The sequence below is a fragment of the Myotis myotis genome, unplaced genomic scaffold (assembly GCF_014108235.1).
Source record: "Myotis myotis isolate mMyoMyo1 unplaced genomic scaffold, mMyoMyo1.p scaffold_m19_p_2, whole genome shotgun sequence".
Taxonomy (NCBI): domain Eukaryota; kingdom Metazoa; phylum Chordata; class Mammalia; order Chiroptera; family Vespertilionidae; genus Myotis; species Myotis myotis.
Genome location: NW_023416324.1, coordinates 101,037,568 through 101,059,359, shown reverse-complemented (window position 1 = coordinate 101,059,359; position 21,792 = coordinate 101,037,568). Strand labels below are relative to the sequence as shown.

The 21,792-nt window shown below is 51.5% G+C and overlaps 1 protein-coding gene across 4 annotated transcripts in view; it reads left to right on the top strand.

Moving 5' to 3' along the window:
- IQSEC1 (IQ motif and Sec7 domain ArfGEF 1) overlaps window positions 1-21,792 on the top strand; it is a 400,627-nt gene that overhangs the window by 191,449 nt on the left and 187,386 nt on the right. The window contains exon 1 of one of the 4 annotated variants that reach the window (XM_036352247.1): window positions 11,573-11,902. The exons of the other annotated variants lie outside the window; for them this stretch is intronic. Within the exon in view, the coding sequence (XP_036208140.1) occupies window positions 11,880-11,902 (23 nt within the window). The 5' untranslated portion in view covers window positions 11,573-11,879. Of the gene's footprint in view, window positions 1-11,572; window positions 11,903-21,792 lie in introns of those variants that run through there. 4 annotated transcript variants of the gene reach the window in all.

The window sequence follows — 21,792 nt, the reverse complement described above, 5'->3', positions numbered from 1 at the left end:
ATTAAAATATAGAGAAAAGCATGGCTGGAGAAATTAAAGGGCCTTAAAGGCCCAGAGATGGCTTATCATGGTTTTGTGATATGGGTGCAGAAAGTGGGGTGGAGGATGCCAGGAATGTAGAGCTGGGTGGGGGATGGGCCCCATTTCACAGAGGGCAAGAGTGAGGCTAGAGCAGGGCAGTGGTGTGAAATCTGGACAGAGTAACACCAGCCCATGGGTGTGGCAGCAGCTGAAAACCCCAAAGGTAGGAGCAGGACCTGGGGTGGGCATAGTGGGCAACAAGGCAGAGTCTAGATTCCACACAGAGGACTTGGTGACCAAGGGCATTGGCACCATGTCTGATTGTGGGGCAGGGAAGGAGCATTATTTCAAGTTATGTCAGTCAGGATTTAAATCCCAGCTCTCCTCCCAACGATGGTGTTGTGGGGGAGGGGCAAGTCACCTTTCTTCTCTGAGCCTCAGTTTCCTGCTGAGGCAGAAGAAAATCAGACCCCTCTCAAAGGTTTGCAAGATGAAGGGAAGCCATGTATGCAAAGGCCTGGGAGAGTCCCTTACCCATGGAATAGGTGCTCAGTAAATGATATCTTCCCAATGATCTGGAAGCCCAGAACTAGTCCTGGCAGGCTGCTGAGGTTGCTTCTGTACTGAAACTGGAACCATGGTTCAGCTGCCTGCCACCACAAAAGCCAAACTCATGAGACAGGTCCTGATGGAAAAGGAAAGAGGTTTATTCAAGTGCCAGCATTTCAAGAAGATGGAGAACTCTTGTCCAAAGCCCATCTTAGCATCTCAGTGCAGTCAGGGGTTTTTATAGGGAGGTAGAGGGAAAGCAGAACAAAGACATCAAGGGAAGGGTTGAAAAGTTATCATGGGCATACCAGCGCAGTCCATCCCAATAAGGACCTGAGACTAGTCAAGTGATGGTCTGGTGTGCATCATCCTGGCCTTTGTCATCCTGGTTCTACATCATCCTGGCTCTAATAGTTGAAGGTCAGCAATTCTCTTAGAGCTGGGATGACTGAAGATTGGAGTCTGCAACTTCTGAAGTTAGTTCCTAGGATTCTTATGTAAACCTGCTGTTTATCTACAAGCTACACATTAGTCAAAGTCAGCTTTTACAAAATAATGTCAAGACATTGGCGGCGGGGGTGGGGGGGGGGCGGTTATAATCCCTGCTGTTACAGTGCCCTGTGCGTGGGGCATGAACACAGTATTCTGGGTCTGTAGCCAAGTGAGTTTGCCTTTTCCCAGGACAAATTTTTCAAAGCACCAGGAGACTGCTCTGCCTTTACTTATGTTGTTTCATCTCTGAGAGTGTGCTTTCCTCACTTATCTTCTCCCTCCAGGAAACTCCTATGCATCCTTCAAAACCCACTACACATAACAACTCCTTTGTGGTGCTTTCTCAGTGCTGAGTCAGCTTCTTGACTTCTGCATGCCAAAAATACTTTATTCTTGCTAGACTCTGAATCCCTTGTGGGAAGGGACTGTGCCTTATGCAGACTGGTATGCAGTGATATAATTTTGTTGGATGAGTAAGTAAAAGAATGAGTGAATAAATGAATTAGTAGCTCTCACAACACATAGCTCTGCCTTACCATCACTTAGAGGCCTGTCCCTCACTACTCCCTGCTTCCAAAACTGTGACCTTAGCAAGAGCCAGGCCTGGCCTGGGGGTCTTTTCTATGTCTGTCTCCCATTGGCCAGGTCAGTTCTTGGTACTCAGTAGATATCAGAATGCCTGAGAAGGAGAAGAGGGGGCAGAAAAGCTGAGCCCACATTTAGTAAGCACCTACTAAGAGCCAAGGATGGTGCTGGGCATTTTCACCCATAGGATTCTTTCTTTGCCTTATACCAAGACCATTTCACAGAGTCAGACACTGAGGCAGAGGGAGCCAACTAAGTGCAGGAGGCACAATTTAAACCTTGAAGTCTGTATGCCCCTGAGATGCATTCCAAAGGGGCTATGCTGCATGTGTGAATGAATGAGTGAACAAGTGCATGAATGAATGAGTGAGTTCTCAATGGAATCTTGCAACCTCCTTCTTCCATCTCACTCCAGTCCTTTAGGCCCTGCCTAGGCTGCTTTCCTGTGCTCAGCGCTTTATTTGGAACTATACCATGAGACCTGCCCCACCCTTCTCCATTTGCTGCAGGGTCTCCAGATTTTCCCATGTGGTTCCCTATACTCCTACCTTTTCCTGCTCTGAAGCAACAGCTGCTATCTTCTCCCCCTCTGCCGCCCCCCCCCCACCCCCGCTGGCTCTCCTGCCAATCAGAGCCCCATTGTCCTGCCACATGTGGAATGCCCTGAAAATTGCCAGTCTCAAAAGGCTTGCCTAGCATCCTCAGCAAGAATCTGTTCCTAAGCACCAGTTTCTAAAAGGCTGGTGATTGCAGCCTCATGTCCCCTTCCCAGAGCCCTTGAGTGGCAGCAAAAGCCCCAGATGGCTGGGGAGGGAGGGGCTTGTCAACCATTATCCTGAGCCGGAAGTGGGCTCAGCCTCTGAGAAGCTGCCTGATGTGCCTGGAGTGGGAAACACGTTTCTAAAATATCTATTGCTCTGAGCACACGAAAGCCTGTGCTTCTGCCTCCCGGAGGTGGTGTGTCCCCACTGGGGCAGCACTGATTCACGGGGAAGTCTGTTAACTAACCCTGAGGGCTGGTCAGGGTTCTGGTTCAGTAGCTCTGGAATGAGCCCAAGAGGGTCCCATTCTCACAAGTTTCCCTTTGATGCTTCTGCTTGTGGTTGGGAGCCACACATCGGACCATGAGGGACTTCAGGGAGGGTGGTGCCACATGGGCCGGGAAGGCAGGGAGTGCCTGGCTTCCCCAGGGACAGGGACAGAGGCAGCCTCTGGTTCACTTACTTGTGGAGTATCTTTATTGAGCTGCAGTAAGTCAAGAGCAAGGTGGAGAGAAGTGAGGGTGCTCAGAGGGAAAGGCCTGGCCCTAGTCCTGCTCAAGCTAACCATTGTAGCCACCAACATCATAAAACAGCACCCCTTCCAAGCCCCTGCTGTGTGCCAGGCCCAAATGCTTCCCAACGTGTGATTTTGTGTCACTGAATGTGTTCATGTACAGTCTAAATCAGCGTTTCTCAACCTATGGATCGCGACCCCTTTGGCGGTCAAATGACCCTTTCACAGGGGTCGCCTAAGGCCATCCTGCATATCAGATATTTATGATTCATAACAGTAGCAACATTACAGTTATGAAGTAGCAATGAGAAGAATGTTATGGTTGGGTCACAACATGAGGAACTGTATTTAAAGAGCCAGAAGGTTGAGAACCACTGGAAATGCATCCCCCCCCCCCCCCCCCACCTGGTGAGCTAATGACTGAGCTCGGCTCCCCAATCCTCCCTGAATTTCCAGTGGGGGCTCAGAGAGGCTGTGTGCTCTACCCGGGTCACACAGCTTAGTGGATATAGTACTCATTGAGAGAAGGCCTGGGGCCTTGTGGTTGCTGGAGTCAGTCCGCCTGGATTTTGTCCCTATGCCCCTCTGTCCAGCAGTGTGGCCATGGGTGGGCCCCTAACATCTCTATCCTCAGTTTCTTCATCTGTACTAAGGGCCTGAGGAGAAGGAAGAGGCTGCCACAACCTGCCCTCAACCCCTATCAGTGGACCAGTTGCTCCTCTGCTGTCACCTCCTTATGGCGAACCTCAGAGCAGGGGCGGCACTGCCCTGTGCCTGTGTAGCACATGAGGGGCCTGAGGTGAGGGTGAAGCCATTCCCCAGGGCCACACAGTGGCAGTCCCCATTCTGAGACATTGCTCTTCCTTTGGAAGCTTACCTTTGGAGATTTGGGGGGACCAGTGGCCCAGTGGGGTCACTCAGAACATGGGGTCCAAGGGTGAAACCTGAGGTGGGGCCTCTCCAAGAACAGGATGGGCAGGGACCCAGCCTGTCCTGGGACATGGAAGACAGGCTTCTGACTGCATGGGGAAAAGGGACAGATGGAAATCAATAAATGCTGAGTTAAGAGTCCTCATGTGAGATGTAGCAGCTGAACAGGTGCAGCACACTTTCCTGAACTCAGAGTGAGGCTGCTGGGGCACACAGTAGGGATTAGGACCTGGATGGGTCACCGAGGGGTGACTGGGAGCTGGGTGGGTTACAGAGGGGTGACTAGGACCTGAGTGGGTCACAGAGGGGTAACTGGGACCAGGTGGGATAAAATAATCCCAGGTACTGTCATACTAGCAAAAGGATCTGATCCAGCAACAAGACCTGGAGATTGGGAAGGACTGCCTGGGTGCTCCGGGAGGGCCTCTGAGTGCACTTAATGATGGAAGGAATCAGCTCTGGGGTTGGGAAGGGTGTTCTGAGCAGAGGGAACAAGCGCAAAGGTCCTGGGGCTTGAAATTCACCATCTGTAAGGTAAAAGGATAGCATGGGTGGAGCTGAGGGAGAGGGGCCAAGTGTCGGGAGGGGAGCCAACAGAGGAGGGCTGGGGCAGAGTGTGCAGGGCCTGAAGACAGTGTTGGCAGATCGTGTTCTACTCATGAGTGGGGCTGGGGGCAGACAGGTGCCACCAGCTTTTAGGAGCATTAAGGAACAGAAGGAATTTGGGTTGTCATAGACAAAGGCTGGGACAGAGCATTGTAGCCAGGAAATAAGGCCTGAGAGTGCGAGTCAGGTCCATTGGGCCTCTCTGGAGCTCCTTGGAAACCAGAGGTTTGGGATTTTTCAGGCAACTTTGCATGACTTTGTAGCAACCAAGCACTGCCCTCTGCTGGCATATATGAGTATTACATCTGGTGACATTTGGCTGGACCAACTCCAGAATTGAGAATTTCAAGAGAACGTCCAGGGAGCCAAGGTCCTCAGGGCCTCCCAAGGTCTTCTCTTGCCCCTGATAGATCCTTGTTGCTTAGCCCTTGGGAGAAGGAGCTAAATTCTTTTTGAGGCAGTATGTTTCGACAGCACAGGTCAGCTTGGCCCCAGAAGGAGTTGCACTTGGCTTCCTCCTGGTCTCGGCTCTGCCTTCTGGATCTCAGGACTGCCTACAGAGTCTGGGGGCACTGACCCCCCTACACACACACAAACACACACACACACACACACACACACACACACACACACAAACACACACACGGCTGCCCTGCTGCAGGCTGGGTTGTTTCAGTTCCTCCAGGCCCTGCCCATCCTAGCTCACCCAAGCTGCCTTATGCCTGTCAGTCTTCTATATGGGAGTCCCTGACCAAAGAGACCTGGTGAAAGGAATGAACAGTCAAGCCCCCATAGAGGATGTAGCTTTCTCAGGAAAATCCCTGCACACCTCCTGAATCTGCCTGTGTCTCTGCCATGATGCCTCTTGGTTTTCCTGATGCTAAAAGGAGAATGAAAGTGGGCCTGGTCTTGGGAAGCTGCCAGGTGTGAATGGAGGGCCACGTGATGGAGTGAGGCTGCAGCACAGCCAGGAGTATGGGCTTCCAGGGCCTTCCGTGATCCCAGCCCTAAGGAGAACAGAAGGCCGGAGAGGAAAGGAGGGGGCGGAGGGAAGTGGGCAGGGATGATGGGAGAGGAAGAGGACTGATTATTTGAAAAGAAAACCCAGTGACTTCATCTGCCACATAAGCAGATACATTTGTTCCTTCGTTTGTTCATCAAATATTTTTTGAGGACCTACTATTTTTCAGGCATAGCTCTAAGCCTTGGGACTATATTGGTAAATAAAACAAACTGAATCCCATGCTCTCATGGAGTCTACACTTTAATAAGGAAGACAGACAATCAGTAAACAAGTAAGATGTTTTCAGGGAGTGATAAGTGCTTTGAAGGTAACAGCTTGAGAGTGAGGGGTAGAGAATGGTGGGGACTGTGGGCAGGAGCAGCCTGTCTGAGACGAGACCTCAACGATGAGAAAGGCAGTCAGGTAAAAACCCAAGAGAACATTTATATACATAAAAGCCAAGCAACTGGAACAACCAGAATGACTGAAACGACAGGTCGCTATGACACGCACTGCGATGGCCAACCGCCTGATAGGGACCCTGATCACCCCCCCAACCTCCCGCAGCCCCTCCGCCAGCTGGCCCAGCTCCCAATCACCTCCCCCCACACCCCCATCAGGAGCAGGACTGGCCAGCCAACCGCCTGTGGCCCCTCCCCACCACCAGCCTGGCCCTGATTGGCCCCCATTGGGGCAGGCGGCCGGATCCCACCTGTGCATGAATTTATGCACCAGGCCTCTAGTATTATATATTTGCATACTTTTTAACAGCTGGAGATATGTCATGTAACATGAATTTTGAACAATTGGGGTATACAGTTTAATGGTTTTTAGTATATTGAAACCCAAACAGAAACCCATATCCACTAGCAATCACCCCCAGCCCCACTTTCCCCTAGTCCTTGGTAACCACGACTCTATTTTCTACCTCTGTGGATTTTCCTCTCCTGGATACTGCCCATAAATTGAATCTTATAGTTTGTGGTCAATTGTGACTGGATTCTTTCATAACATAATGTGTCTAAGGCTCATCCATGTTGTAGCATCTACCAGTACTTCATTTCTTTTTACAGCCAAATTATATTCCATTGTAGTGTATGGTGCATTTTATTTATCTGGTCAGCAGTTCATGGACATGTGGGTCTTTTTCACTTTTTGATCATTATCAATAATGCTGCTGTGAACATTCATGTACAGGTTTTTGTGTGGGTGTATGTTTCCAGTTCTCCTGGGCATATATTTCAGAGTGGAATTGCTGGGTCACATGGCACACTGCTTTGCAAAGTGTCTGTGCCTTTCATATCCCATCAGCTGTGCATGGGTATTCCTTTTGCCCCACATCCTCACCAGCACTGTTGCTGTCTAGTTTTGATTCTAGCCCTGCTAGTGGGTGTAAGTAGTATCTAACTGTAGTTGGATTTGCATTTCCCTAATGGCAAGTGATACTGAGCATCTCCTCATGAGCTCATTTGCCATCTGTATATCTTCTTTGGAGAACTGTCTATTCAGATTCTTTCCCCCATATTTGCTTGATTTTTAAAACAAAAACCCATTCATAGACAAGAAGGTTACCAAAAAAATAGAACTGATTGCCTTTATGGATGGGAGCCACACAGCTGAGACAGTAAGAGTAGAGGTGAGGACCAAACTTTTCATTATAAACCTTGTACATTTTTTGTTTGATTCCTGCAAATGAACTATAAAAATAACTGCACCGAGTTAGCCCTCACCCGCCCCTGGAAGCAGATATCCGTTTTAAAAACTCACTTTTGACCCCTGGCTGGGTAAGGTAAGCAGTGGTTCCCCTGCTCCAAGGTCTGCACCTGGGTCACACCCTCAGCCAGGAAGGCTCTCATTTTTCTCCCACTGCAGGATCCTTGCCCCATTATGCCTCTCTCAGCTAAATTTCATACCAAAACCAGTTTGGAGGAAGGCAGTAGGAATGAAGCAAGGAATGGATCATCAGAAGATAGGAATCTGAGCCATGAGCAGGGGACCAACAGTGAGGTCCCAACACGCTGCTCCTACCACTGAGGATCTTGGTCAAGGCAGCGTGTGTTTGTGGACACCAGTGTCCAGTCTTAGCCTTTCTGCACTTGAGTGTCTCTGGTCAAGCCTTGAGGGATAGAGGTCTCTTGGGCCCAGAGGTCCAAATTGGAGATTTCCACCAAGCCCATACTAATCACAGGATATGAGGTCCCTTAGTGTGTCCCCCTCATGCCCTTCAGAGTACATGGCACACACAGGCACCCAGTAACTGCGTGTTGAGTGAAAGCATGCCAGGCTGTGGTGAAGAGCAGATGTAGTGGGCCTGTGGCCTATGCCAGGACCTACCCCTGCAAGAGGCCTGTGGCATTGTCACACTGCAGGGGGCTCCCAGCCCTCCGGGGAGGCAGATGTGGACACAAAGGGGGATGTGCTGAGCAGTGGGACTCACTGTGGAACTGGACCTTGAGCTCAAATTCCAAAAACTATAATACATAACTAAAAAATGTGCAATTTTTTTTATGTTCATTGAGTTGTACAACCATTACTGCATTCAATTTAGAACATTTACTGCTTGCCAGGGCCCATCAGTGTACTGAGGGATGCTGTGATGGCCAAGGCAGGTTGTAACTCTGCCCTTGTGGACCTATCAACATTCTATGGGGGGAAGAGAGATGTTGAAGAAAAAACCACAACTAAACAGGATGATTTAAAATGCTCTGGATGAAATAAATGGGCTCCTGGGGAGGGGCCGGGATTTCAGTGAGGGTGTTCAGGAAGTGCCTCCCAAAGAGGTGAGCTCTGTGCTGACACCTGCAGACAATGAGCCCTGAGAGAACTGGGAGAAGGGTGTTCTGAGAGAGGAAGCAGCATGTGCAAAGGCTCTGAGGTAGGCATGATGTTGACATGAAGGGATGGCTGTCACCCAGTGAACGGGGTAGCAGAGCTGTGATGCCAGTCTAGGCCTGTGGATTTTATTTTGAATGCTGTGGGAAGCACAGAGGGATGGATCTGATTTGCATATTAATAGGCAGTGACCCCAACTAGGATGGAGAAAGACCCTGGCCCCTCCAGGAAAAAGACTCCTCTGGTCCCTAAACCCGGGGTGTCATTTTGTGCCCAGCTCCTCCTAGACCAGTGATGGCGAACCTTTTGAGCTCGGCGTATCAGCATTTTGAAAAACCCTAACTTAATTCTGGTGCCGTGTCACATATAGAAATTTTTTGATATTTGCAACCATAGTAAAACAAAGACTTACATTTTTGATATTTATTTTATATATTTAAATGCCATTTAACAAAGAAAAATCAACCAAAAAAAAAAATGAGTTCACATGTCACCTCTGACACACGTGTCATAGGTTCGCCATCACTGTCCTAGACCCTCACCAGGGCTGGACTGGCATGGGCACCAAAAACAAGCTTCTCAAGGCCAGGATGCTGGTGTTGGGTATACTGTCACAAAGTGTACACTGCAAGCTCATCTTCTGTACCCCTCCTTTTGTCTATTTTTCGTGAGGACTCTGCTTTTCCATTTTCCAGGGTAGGAACTGAGGTTCAGAGATGGGCAGTTACTTGCCCAGATCACACAGCAGGTGAATAGTGGGTTGAGACCTGAGCTGAGGCCTGAGGGCAGAGTCCTGCTGTACCCCTAGCCTGCCCACCTCAGCCCAGGAACCGCCCCCATGGGACCAGCATAGGCCAGACCAGCCCTGGCTGTCCCAGAGAAGAGCCATTTCCTAAATGCCTTCCCAGAATAAGCATGTGCAGGTGACTGATAGAGGGAAAATCACAGCCCCCTGGAAGTGGGGGTGAGAGGGAACCACAAAGACTAGGCCCCTCAGGGTCAGCCCTGCCCCTGGCAGCCCCAGCCTGGCTTCCAGCTCTGACCTCCAGCTCAGAAGCTCGGCAGGAAGGTGTTGTTGAGTGGTCAGGGTCAATGACTATTGTTAAATGTTGTGAATATCCCCCTGGGCAAAAAACAGCACTTGGAAAGGCCCTGGGGCAGGAGAGGGCCTGGCAGGCCGGAGAAAGGAAGAGGCCATTGTGCCTGGGGCAGGGTGAGCAAGGAGAGGTGGTGGGCATGTGGGGCTTGTGGATCATTGCAGAGGCTGTAAGGGGGTCTCACTTTGATAATGACTGCAACTCTGAAAACTATAAAAGGTGCTCTGAAGGCGGCACCACTGCCATCTCAGGCACACAGTCCAATAAGGACGCACTCAGGCCTCCAGTCCAGTGCCCAGCCAGCTGCACACTGTGCCCAAGGGCTGTCTTTACAGCATCCTAATGGTCTGCCCTCTAAGAATGCTGCTCACCTTTGTAAAACACCTGTCACAGGGCACCAACTCTCCCAGGTATGCTGCCTACATCCACTCAACCAGTATTCCCAGCAGCTTCTGTGAGAGAGTAGGTGGGAACGATCCTTAGAGGGAGAACCAGGCTGAGAGAGGAGTGACAGCAGGTGAGGAGGAGTCAGGTTCAAACTCCAAACCTGTGTCCTGGCCCTGCAGGGGCCCCTCTCCCCCTCCCTTCAGAATTCATTCATTCGTATTTTCAGTTATTTCTAGATGACTGAAAAAATTTTTCAATTTTTCTCTTATTGTAGTTGAGCATGTAGAAAATTTGAAAAGTAAATGAAAACACAGAAATAAAGCTGAGCCACAGTCTCGCCTTGGCGGCTTGGGGGTGGGGGTGGGGGGGCTGTGGACTTCATAGGCATCCTCACTTTGATGACTGACACTTTCTTTTACTAACAATTCTCAACACTGTTGCTGTAAACAGCCTTTTTTCAAGGGTGCGGGATGCCCCAGCACATGCTGTCACTGTATTTATAACCAGCAGGCAGGTTTTCTGGAAGGGTAAGGGGCAGTTACCAGTCCAGTGACCATGAGCAGCCCTATGACCTTCTCTGAGCACTGCCACGAAGGCCCCTGGTCCACCCTGACCCAGCCCTGGAGCAGGGCCATCCTACCACCTGCCCTGATGTTGCCTGTGCCCACCTTGCCCGGCGTCCCCAGCATCAGCGTGGGGTTTCCCAGGATGGGGTACCTGGACTCTGGGGCCCCGGGAAGGCCTCAGGTGAGCAGTTTTCTTTCATAACCACATGCAATTGAATGTTGATTATTGGAGGAAAGTTAACTAGCCTGTCAAGTTCAGGTTATATAATTGTGACAGAAAGTTTAGCTTTTAAGTAAAAATTATTTTAGATTTAAAGAAAAATATTAGGCAAATATTAACATAGGCGGGGTGAGAACTGGGAGCTGCTGTGAGGTTGGTACAGAACATGGGGTTTTGGGACGCACCGCACACTTTCATCTCAGCCTCATGGCTGGGGTTGTGGGTGGGGAGCATTAGCCCAGGCCTCCTCATCCCAGCGCCAGAGGGCTTGGGGTCTGTGGTTTTTCTAGCAGTTCAGCCTGGCTCTAAAAGAGTAGCAACAACGGCACTAGCTAACACCTGTGGAGGAGGCTGAAGTTGAATTATCTACCCAAAGTCACAGCTAGTGGAAGAAGCAGCTCTCTGTCTTGACCACCAGGTATACTGCCTGCTGAGAAGGTGCAGGGGCTTGGGGGTGGGTGGAGATGGGGGGGTGGGGTGGGGGCGGAGAGCACATACAGCACCTATTAGGTGAGAGAGGGAGCCCACAACCTAGGATACACTCAGACCCATTGTCTGTGGTATGGTGTCAATGACTGGTCCATCCTGCCCTGCTACACCCCACACAGGCCTCAGGATCACCACTGACTCCTCCATGCCCACCCTCCATCGCACAGGGACTGTGTCAAAGGCTCAGAGGGCTGGGGCTGCTCCCTCTGCTTCCAAGGTCTCATGGTCCTTAAGAGGCAGGGCCAGTTTGGGAATGGTCGGCTTGACTCCAAGGCGCCAACCCTATGCATCCACGGCACACGATCGCGTGCGGCGCCCTCTGCCTGGTGGGTGACTTTGCAGCCGAGGCGCCCCTGGGCGCCCGCGCCTGATGCTGCAGTTGCCGTGGTGACGAGCGCCTCAGTGATTGGTCCAGCCTGGACGCACTACGCGCTGGGGAAGGGCTACCGCGCGCCCGCCCCTCCTCCAGATTCTGGGAGAGCAAACCCTGGCGCAGACTCACGAGCCTAGACTCTCTGAGCCTACCCGTGATGTGCAGAAGGGGAAAAAACAACCCGAGGTGGTCCCAGGTAGCAGCTAGGCCGAAGCCCCCGCCCAACCTGAGGTCTAGGCTCCTGGACATGGTGTGAGCCTTGTGTGCTGGGTCCCTCGGAGCCCACGACTGTTCCCACCCCAGCCCTCTTGGAGGAGCCCGCCACCCCCGGGATGTGATTCGCCCCTCGATCTAATTTTATTCCCTTCTACTTCTCGCCTGAGCGTTCTGCCCCTCCTCTAACCACAGCTGGAGAGGGAGAGACAGACAGAAGGGGAAAACTGCCCCAGACAGGATGGCTTGCAGAAGACGCTATTTGTGAGTATATGTGGCAGATTTATGCTTGAACCTTGAGGCCAGAGACCAGAGGAGACCCAGCTGAGCTCGGAGCTGGAGTGAAGTGCTCGTGGGGGGGGAGGGCAGATTGCCTTGCAGAGGAAGCTGACCACCCCGCAGACAGGTCAGCCAGCGTTGGTCCTTTGCAGCAGAGGTGTTTGCTAGTGTTGATGAGAAAAAGCAGGTCTCTTTAGGCTGTAAAATTTCCTATCTCTAAGGGCAGGTAACCCCTGCCCCCAATCCATATACAGGGTCCCCAGACTCACTGCTACCAGTTTGGCATTTGGTATAGATCTCAGCGTGTCTATTTGGAAAAAGCCTTTGTGCTTAGCTCATCCATGACTGGCACTTCAGCCATGCCTGGTAGAAGGTTGGCAGGAAGGCTGGGGTGGGACAGGATGTTGTCCTCCAGGGACAGGTGAAGGTCCATCCCACTTCCATGAGAAGGGGGCAAGGTGTTCTGTGAGTCAGCAGCAGAGTGCTGTCTGTTGGACCTAATGCCAACGCAGAAGCTCTTAAAGTCTGCAGGGGGTGGTGACAGTGGTGACATCATGGGCCTGGTATTTATGGAAACCGAAGCCCTGCCTGTTAAGCCAGGCTTCCTTGAGGCAACAGGATTAGAACGCCAGCTTCCCTCAAATTTCTCTGGGGCTCTGCACTGTGCTCTTCTAAGTTGAACAACCTCTGGTCTCTGGCCTTGCACATCTGCTGGGACCCAAGGGCATAGGGGCTGAGACCCAGCTCCAAATCTCCACCTGCCCTAGGCAGCTTGCCCACTGCCTGGGCCGTGTGAGGGCTGTTCAGTGCCTTCAGACTTGTCGGTTAGAGCAGAGCTGGATCCTCCTGAGCTAGGCTCAGTCCCCAGGATGAGGAAGGGGAGGCCTGCGGCAATATGTAGGGGTACATATGGGAGCCACTCCAAGGCCTCTCAGCCCCCCTGCACCATGACAAGGGCCTGTGGGGCCCCTAATTAAGCAGTACCCACTCCCCTTCATTGTGGGAAAGCTCTCATTAATGGAGCACTAAGGAAAGCAATGGGATGGAGGTGGCCTGAACTCTGGTTTGCTGTGATGTTCCTCTGCTCTTTTAATGAAAAGCCCACAGGCTGGTTTGTTGATGTGAACAGAACATGCTGGAGTTCTCCCTCCCTGTGACAAGAACCTGGAGGTATTTTTGGAAACAAATCATGAATCCTTACCCAGTGCAAGACGCCTGCCACTGTTTCCGGGAACAGGTCCTCCCGGAGCAGCTGTCTTCATCCTGCCTGGGCCAGGAGCCGATGTCAGAGAAATTTGCAAAACTCGAGGGATGTCAAACACTGGGGGTGGGGAGATGTCATTAGGGTGAAATGTGACAATTGACGGGTGCACTTGGCCCAGTGCCTGGACCCTGAGGCTCAGTGATGGGAACCTTAGAACTGCCTTGTCTGGCAACCACTAAGACCTCCATTTCAGAGATGAGCAAACTGAGACTCAGCAGAATTCCCATAGAAACTTGGGTTCTACCAGCTGGGGTTGGGGGTTTTTGCAGTAGACCTCAAGCGTCGGGATCTCATTACTCTCTGTGTGATTTTCATGCGCAGCCATGGCTGATGTTCATGGGTGCAGCTGTTCCCACTACCCAAGCCTTTCCGGCCATGATATTGCCAGGGATATGGCTACCATACAGATTTCAATTTTCCTTGTAACACCAGTACAGATCAGCTGGGGGGCTCAGGAACCTGCATTTTAACATACGACTCCAGGCAGGTTCACTGACCCGTGGACTAAATTTGTCTTGCCCACTTGCCTGGGCTGGTGATGAGAGTGGGCCTATCAGAGGCTCCATGCTCCCTGCCTCCCATTCCTGTGGGTCTTTTCATGTTTCTCCAGCTCTTGGGCTCTCACAATCTGGCATCATGACATCCAGGCCATCCCTCCACATGCTGCCACCAGACCTATGGGCACCAGAGATTGCAAAGAGACTGGGGAGAGTGGCTGGAGAGGTGATTGCTTCTGTTTTTATAGAAAGTTTTAGACGTAGGGCAAGCCTTGCTTGAGGTTGCACAGGGGTATTTGTGTTTGTTTGCTCACCATTTTACCCTGGTTTAGCACCCACCCCCAACTCAGAGCTCTCCCAGCACCTGCTACCCTAACCTCACTGTTATCAGAGCTGTCCTGTGGAGAAGGGACAGGGAGCTGAGTGTCCCTATGTGCATAACTTACATGGCAGCTGGGAAGTCTGCACGGGACCATCATAGCCAACCTCAGAGCCACACTGGCTTCTGAGCCTTCTCAGCCTGGTCACCTCAGTGATTCTCACTGCTTCCACCTTACAGAGGAGGAGACGGGGACTAGAGAGGGGTAAAAACTTAACTGGGGTCACGGGGCTGTTTCCTGCTGTACATGGCAATGATCTTTCTCTCCCAGCATGCCCCACGCCAAACCTGAACAAACTTGCTCTGGTGCCATGGTGCATGGCAGGGCCAGCAGGCCTCCCAACCCCTTTCCTACCTCCCCATCTCCTATAGTCTTTCCTCCACCTTCTGAACCCCTGGCATGGGTCCCAAGATGGTGTTCTGTGTTCTGGACTCCGCGTTGAGAGGGGGCAGGTCACATACGCACATATGGAGATGGCATGATGAATAGGATAGAGGATGACAAAGTATGAGAAGATTAGTAATGAAACTAGAGGCCCGGTGCACAAAATTCACACACGGGGGGCGGGGGGGCATGTCCCTCAGCCCAGCCTGCACCCTCTTCAATCTGGGACCCCTCAGGGGATGTCCAACTGCCGGTTTAGGCCTGATCCTGCACCAGCAGTTGGACATCCCCCTCACAATCTGGGACTGCTGGCTCCTAACCACTCACCTGCCTGCCTGATAGCCCCCTAATCACTCCCCTGCTGGCCTGATTGACGCCTAACTGCTCCCCTGCCAGCATGATCATCCCCAACTGCCCTCCCCTGCGGGGCTGAGGGGACTGGGGGACTCTGGCTGGATGAGGCAGAGCTGAGGGGAATGGGGGACTGAGGATGGATGAGGTGGGGCTGAGGGGACTGGGGGACTGAGGCTGGATGAGGTGGGCTGAGGGGACTAGGCTCTGCCATCATGTGGCTGTGGGCGCTGCCATCTTGTAAGGGTGTGACAGTCAATTAGCATATTCCCTCTTTATTAGATAGGATGGGGGGAAATCATGAGGCCTCCAATAATCAGTTTCTTATTCAAACTTGCTAACAACCAAGGTCATTACTGTACTGACAGCTTAATTAATGATGTTGTAATTAAGGTCAACCCTCTTCTGACTGAAACTACACTTAGCATGGTAACCACCCTCTCACTGGCCCAGCACATTGAACATGGGAAGATGGGCTGAAGGAAATTTGCATTGAGTATGAAATACAGAGTTCCAGGTGGTGGGGCTAAAGCAAGTCTTCTGCCTCCCTCGACATGTGCTCATTCATTCACTTACTCCACCTGGAACTCACGTGGCTCCTTTCTCCATTCCTCTAGGGCTTTACTCTAACCAAGTGTAGCTTGCAGATCCCACCCTGACATTCTCTCATCCTTTCCCTGCATCTGTCTGCCCACCACTGTGTCCGAACTTGGTTGATTGGTTCATTTTCATCACTAGAATGTCAGCTGTACCAGGGCACAAGGTTTGACAGTGTGTTAGTTGCTGCTATTTCTAGCACATAGAAATGTGCTGGGCATATAGTAATTGTTCAGTAAATCTTCATTGAATGAACGAATTATGGATCCTGTGTGGCCACTGCCCTAAGCAGTAGGGCACAAAGCCAAGTAAGAAATAGTTTATGCCTTCTGGGAGCCTGCAGACCTGTGGGGGAGACCCACGTGAACAGACAGTGTCAATATAAAGTGCCACGGGCCAGCCTAGAAAGATGGCCCAGTGATGGGAGGGTCACCGCAGACTGCAGCATGCATATACTGTGAATGGGGGTTGTCAGGTGATCAAGAAGGGAAGAGCACTCCAGGTGTGCAAATGTTGGGCCTCAGATCCAAGTGTTTTGCAGGCATTAGCTTATTTTACCTTCACAGTGAGAGGTGAAGTTAATTATCCCCATTGTTCATACAGTGCAACTGAGTCACCGAATAACATGCCAGGCAAAACCCAATGAGGGGTAGAGGCTAGACTTGAACTCAGACAATCCAGCTGCAAAGCCCAGCTGTGGTACTCTGCTAGACTGGAGGCTTTTGCTGAAAGTGATTGTGTCTGGCCTGAGCCCCGAGTGAGAGGAGTGAGAGATGAGAATGGAGGTGTAGACAGGATTCAAGGCAGCAGCTGTCTGGAGTGCTAAGAGGAGGGTCTCCCTGAAGCTCATGGGCCATGAGGAGTGATTGAGGGTTCTGAGCAGGGAGGGGGCCATGGTTACATTGTTGTATCACAGAGGGAAGCTGGAGGGGAGAGTCTGGGCAGGGCTCTCAACCATCCTTTTCTCATGCCCATAGCAGGGCACACATGTCTTCAGAGAGCAACAATGTCCCCTTCCCAGGGCCTTGGACCTCTACACCCAACACAGGACAGTCAGAAGAATCACGGGAGAGTCAGGAACTTGCTGCCTGCAGGTTGGGTGAGGAAGAGTGTGGCTTGTCCCCTGCAGGTCTGATGAGGGCCTTGGCTGAGAACCAGGGTACTTCTGCGAAGGCCTGGTGCGTAGTCAGTAAGGTAGCTCTGTGCCCTGGGCTGAGAAAGGCCCTCTCCATCTCCCATCTGACTGCACTCTAAAGTCAGCTCTGGCCTGGGTTGGCACTGGGTGGCCTGGACAGGGGCCTGCACTTTCCTGTGAAGCACATTAGCAAAGGTAACAGGTCAGTGCCTACCCAGGACCAGGATGGGGGTAGTCCTTGACAAAGTGCTTTCCTGCACTTCCTCCTGCCTCTGGCAGTAATCCTATGGGGAAGGGTCTGCCCTTCCTCCCCAGATCCTTCTCTCCACCAGCTCTAAGCTGCCTGCCCTCGGGGGAGGGGCTGGGTGCACAGCAGAGGACAGGTAGAAGGGCTGGGGTGGCCAGGCAGACCCAGAGCAGGTCCCGAGACACAGTTCCGTCCCTCCTCTCATGTATGCTCTGCCTAGAGTTAGAACGTGGCCATCGCTCAGGCCCTCAGCACTGAGGGTGCCTTGTCTGGCAGCACTCAGGGCCTCTGGATGAGACCAGCTTTGTCACAGCCAGTGGAGGCCTAAGAGGCATTGTTTCTGGATGCTAAGTACCCACCAGGCTCAGCATGAGGTTCCAAGGCTTTCCCCTGGATGCCTGGGAATTGGGCAGCCGCTATTTGCCCCCGCCCCCACCCCTTGCCTGTTCACTGGCTTTTGTTTTCTCTTTCTCCTTCCACTCACCCCTGCCCTTTGGTCTCTGAGACCCTAGACCTCCTGGAAGTTTACACTGCAGGAGGATACTTCACTCCATCCAGCTCTGCCCTGGCCTTGCTGTGTGACCCAGGGCCAGCCTCTTGCCCTCTCTGGGCCTGTGACCTCATCTGGAGCCAGTGGCAGGGTCAGTTCTTATCAGTTCTGTTATGCTGAAACCCACAAGGTGCTGGGGAGAGGGCAGTGGCAGTCAGAAGCAGATGTGAACTATAGATGCTCTGCTCTCTCACTTGTAGTCACCATGGGGCCATTGCCCACTCTTCATTCACTCAGCCCCCATGCTAACCAGGCTTTGTGCAGGCCTGATGGATCTGTGACTAACTACCCATGGACCAGGACGGGCCCTCCCCACATGGAACTGACAGTCTAGATAAGGGCCACACAATAAATAAAGCCACCGAGGCCACTACACTCCAATCTTGCCTTACCCTTTCAGGAGAGCTCTCCCCACCACACTTGCCCATGCTGGCTCCTCTGCCAGGAATGCCCTTTCTCCCCCTCACTGCAGACCTCAAGATCCAACTTATGCCTCTTTCTTGATTCCCCCAGGCAATTGGTCCCCTGCTGAGCTCCTGCATCACTGGTCCTCCCTTTCTGCCATAGTGCAGGCCCTTCTGCTGTCACCACACCAGCTACCTGCTTCTCTATCTCCATCCAGACTGGAGTCTTCTCAGCATCCCTGTGGCCCTGGCCTGGCCAGACACCAAGAACCTTTTGTTTTAATTGCAGTAAAATACATAGAGCATAAAATTTACCATTTCAACCATTTTTAAGTGTCCAGTTCAGTGGCAATTGTGTAACCATCACCACCATCCATCTCCTGAAACTCTGTCCCCATCTAACACTAGCCCCCTCTTCCTTTTCCCCCAGCCCCTGCAACTGCCCTCTACTTCTGTGCCTGGGAATTTGACTCCTCCCGGTCCTCATGTGAGTGGGATCACTGTATTTGTCCCTCTGTGAATGACTTATTTCATTGAGCATAATGTCTTCAATGGTTTGGCAGGTGTCATAATTTCCTTTATTTTTAAAGCTGAATACTTTTCCATTGTGTGTATAAGCCACTATGGTTTGTCCATTCATCTGTCCATAGGCACTTGGGTTACTTCCACATTTTGGATACTGTGAATCATGCTATCATGAGCATGGGTATGTAACTGTCTCTTTAAGTACCTGCTCTCAGTTCCTTTGGATATATACCCAGAAGTGGGATTTGGGGTAATATGGTAGGCCTATGTTTAATTTTTTGAGAAACCACCATACTGTCTTCCTCACAAGCAGCATCATTTTACATTCCCACCAGCAGTGCACAGAGTTTCAATTTCTATACATCTTTGCCAACACTTACCATTTTGTTTTTGGGTTGGTTGTTGTTTTTTGTGTGTTTTTTTCACAATTGCAATCTTCCTGGTGTGAAGTGGCACCCATTGTGGCTTTGTTTCTTCAGGATGAGTGGTGAAGTTCAGCCTCCCTGTCTCCAGCAGAGCACTCAGCCCAAGGCCCCCTGGCAGCGACTCTGGAGGGGAGCCCGACCATTCTTCACTGTCAGAATCCCTGTCTCAGGGCAGGGGTAAGGGGCAAAAGGAAGCTCGGGGTTCCCAGCCCAGAACCCAGTCCTCCAGGCCATAAGTAGCCCATGGAGTTGGGTGCTTGGGGGTACCTGGGATGCAATAGGTGCTAAAAAAAATTTCAACCACACAAGTAATACCTGCTTCCATCTTTTTTGTTGTTCTTTATTTATTCATATAACTGAGAGAATTTATTCACACGGCATCAAAATGTCTGCACACAGTACAAAGTCACCTCCCCGCTCCTCTTCCCACAGGCCACCCCTGTGTGCAGTTTCTCCGGGTCCTTCTGGAGCTGCCCTGTTCATGTGCATAGTGCTTTATTACAGAAGTGCCTCGGCCACCAGCCAGTTTTATTTCCAATCACTGCTTTACAGTTCTGGATTTGAGACTAAGCTCAGTTTGAGGGACATGGTGACCAACTGGCCTCAGAGGGGACAGCCTCCCTATGGCGGGAAGCTGTGACCCATTGTTTGCAGTGGGGTCTCCAAGAAGGACGCAGGGCCATGGCGGGAGAGGGGGCTGATGGGACTGATTCTGGAGTGTCCCAAGATGAAGATCCCACCAGGCCTCCTAAGAGTCTATTTTTGCAGCTTTGCCATTGTCACCTTGGCTGACTCTTTGTCCAGATCAATTCTGTTGGGCACGTAATTTAGTACCTGTTAGGTGCTGGACCTATGCTGGACCCTGGGAAATAGCAGCTCCTGCCCAGGGAAGACAGACGCAGGTGCAGCGGCCAGTGTGGGGAGCAGAGGGTATGTGCTGAGGGCTTTCAGCGTGGCCACACTACCCGCTCCGGGGCCATTGGAGATGTGAGCAGGCATGCTGGGGGGATTCAAGGACAGGTGTCTGATTGGCAGGGGCCAGGAAAGCTAACACCCTTCAGTGTGGGGGACAGGCCAAGAAATTGTGAATATCTCACCAGATATTCATGGAGGTGAAAATCCATGTGTAGTTATCTGAGCCTGGGACCCCACTCCATTTCACATCTAAAGCACAGAATGCATCTCACATGGTTTTAATATACAGTAAGTTTCCCAGAAACACAGCTGTCCTCTCTGATGTTGAGGGAAGGTTAGACTTCGACATGTTCAGAGCTCTGCCAAGAACTGTCACTGTTCAGAGCATCGAGTTACTGAGGGCACTGTCCCTTGTGGCACCCAAGTCGCAAGATGTTATCATTGGGGAAAATGGAGTAAAGTGTACACACGGTTTCTCCATGTTATTTTTAACAACTACAGGTGAATCTACAGTTACCACAAAATAAAAAATTTAATTAAAAAAAGAAAAGCCAGGAGCAGGTGTTGGTCTGATGGGCTAGACTCCCGGTGACTGTGGGAGAGGAAAGCCAGTGACCTCCACCCCCAATCTCAGTCCCTCCATGGAATGCCTGTGTGGTCACCAACCCCGGCTGTCCGCCCCTCCCTGATAGTCGAGACCTTTTGACCCTTTCACCCCTTCTCAAGGCTAAATCCTGGACAAGCCTCCTCCCCCAAGAAAGGCAGCATAGGTGTCCCTTTTACTGTCCACTGTGGCCTGATTGGTCCCAGTGATGAGTTAGAGAGCCTGGAGCAGGGTCTTGTCCACTCTCCCAGAGCCCCTGCTCGAGCCAGAACCCAGTCCCACCCCGGGCCCCTCTGGTGGGCTTACCTGCTCCCTGTGCCCAGTGACCCTGCCACCCAGCCTCTGCCTTACAGTCCCCATGCTCTGCCTCTCGCCCAGCAGGGAACTGGAACAGACACAAACCGAACATTCCTTCAGATGCCATTTTGAAGACAAAAATGAAAACCAGCCAACTAAAACTAAAAGGTTAAGTGAAGCAAACAGTTTTGATGAGTTTGTCATCCTGCAAATTAACTATTCAGGGAATTGGCTTTTGGTCACAGATTGCAGGAGAGACTGGGGAAGTGAGGTCAAAGCCAGATTGGGCTCTGTGTCAGCTTGGACCTTGAGGGTCAGGACCACTAGACAGAACCCTTCCCTTCTCTACTTATCCGATTTCATGGGAATGAGAAGGAACTGGGCCTGGGCCAGAAAAACTTGGAATCTCCCCTGTTTCCGGTCACACTCGATCTTATTGGACACTGGCCTGACCTCAGAGGGACGAATTCTCCTAATTATGAAAGGGTGCCATCACACTGGCCCCTAAGCTCAGCAGGCAGCCAATCTGAGCGTGGTTAATTGCAGGAAGTTTTATTGGCTGCTTTGGTTTCACTTCTCATCAAGATGGTCCCAGAGGGAAAGTTTTGCTTTTTTAAAAAACCTCCCCCAAGGACATTGAGAGAGAGAGAGAGAGAGAGAGAGAGAGAGAGAGGACATTAACATGAGAGAGAAACATTGATTGGGTGCCATCCACACGTGCACGGACCAGGGATTGAACCGGCAACCCCTCAGTGCACAGGATGATGCTCAACCATCTGAGCCAGTCCGGTCTGGCATGTGGAAACTTTTGCATTTTTAATTGCCATGATTCTCCCTGAAATGTGCAGCCTGAATGTCACAACCCTCACTAGCCCCGAGATGACATAGGCATTTCCCTCACATTTAGTCTTCATTATCAAACAAGAGAGAGAGGTGCTGGCTTCACTTCGCCCAGAAGGGGTGGCTGCAGGCACCTCCTGAGTCCCTCAGATCCCTCCTCCTTGGTTGGGTTTCAGTCCCTGACTATCTCAAGGGTTGCTGAGTGATCAGGGAACCTTGGAGGAGCTCCCTGAGACCAGCAGAGGTGGGGGCAATTGGGGCCTTTTCCAGTCCCTCCTCCTGCTGCAGGGTCCTGTCAGCCTCCAAGAAGCTGCTCAGATGGAACCCCTTATCTGCCACCTGGTGGCTGTGTGACTTGGGGCAGATGACTTACCCTCAGATCCCGTGTCTGTAAAATGGGGCCAATGATTTTAACTTTTCAGGGCGTCCATAAGAATTCAGTGAAAAAGCTCATGTAGAA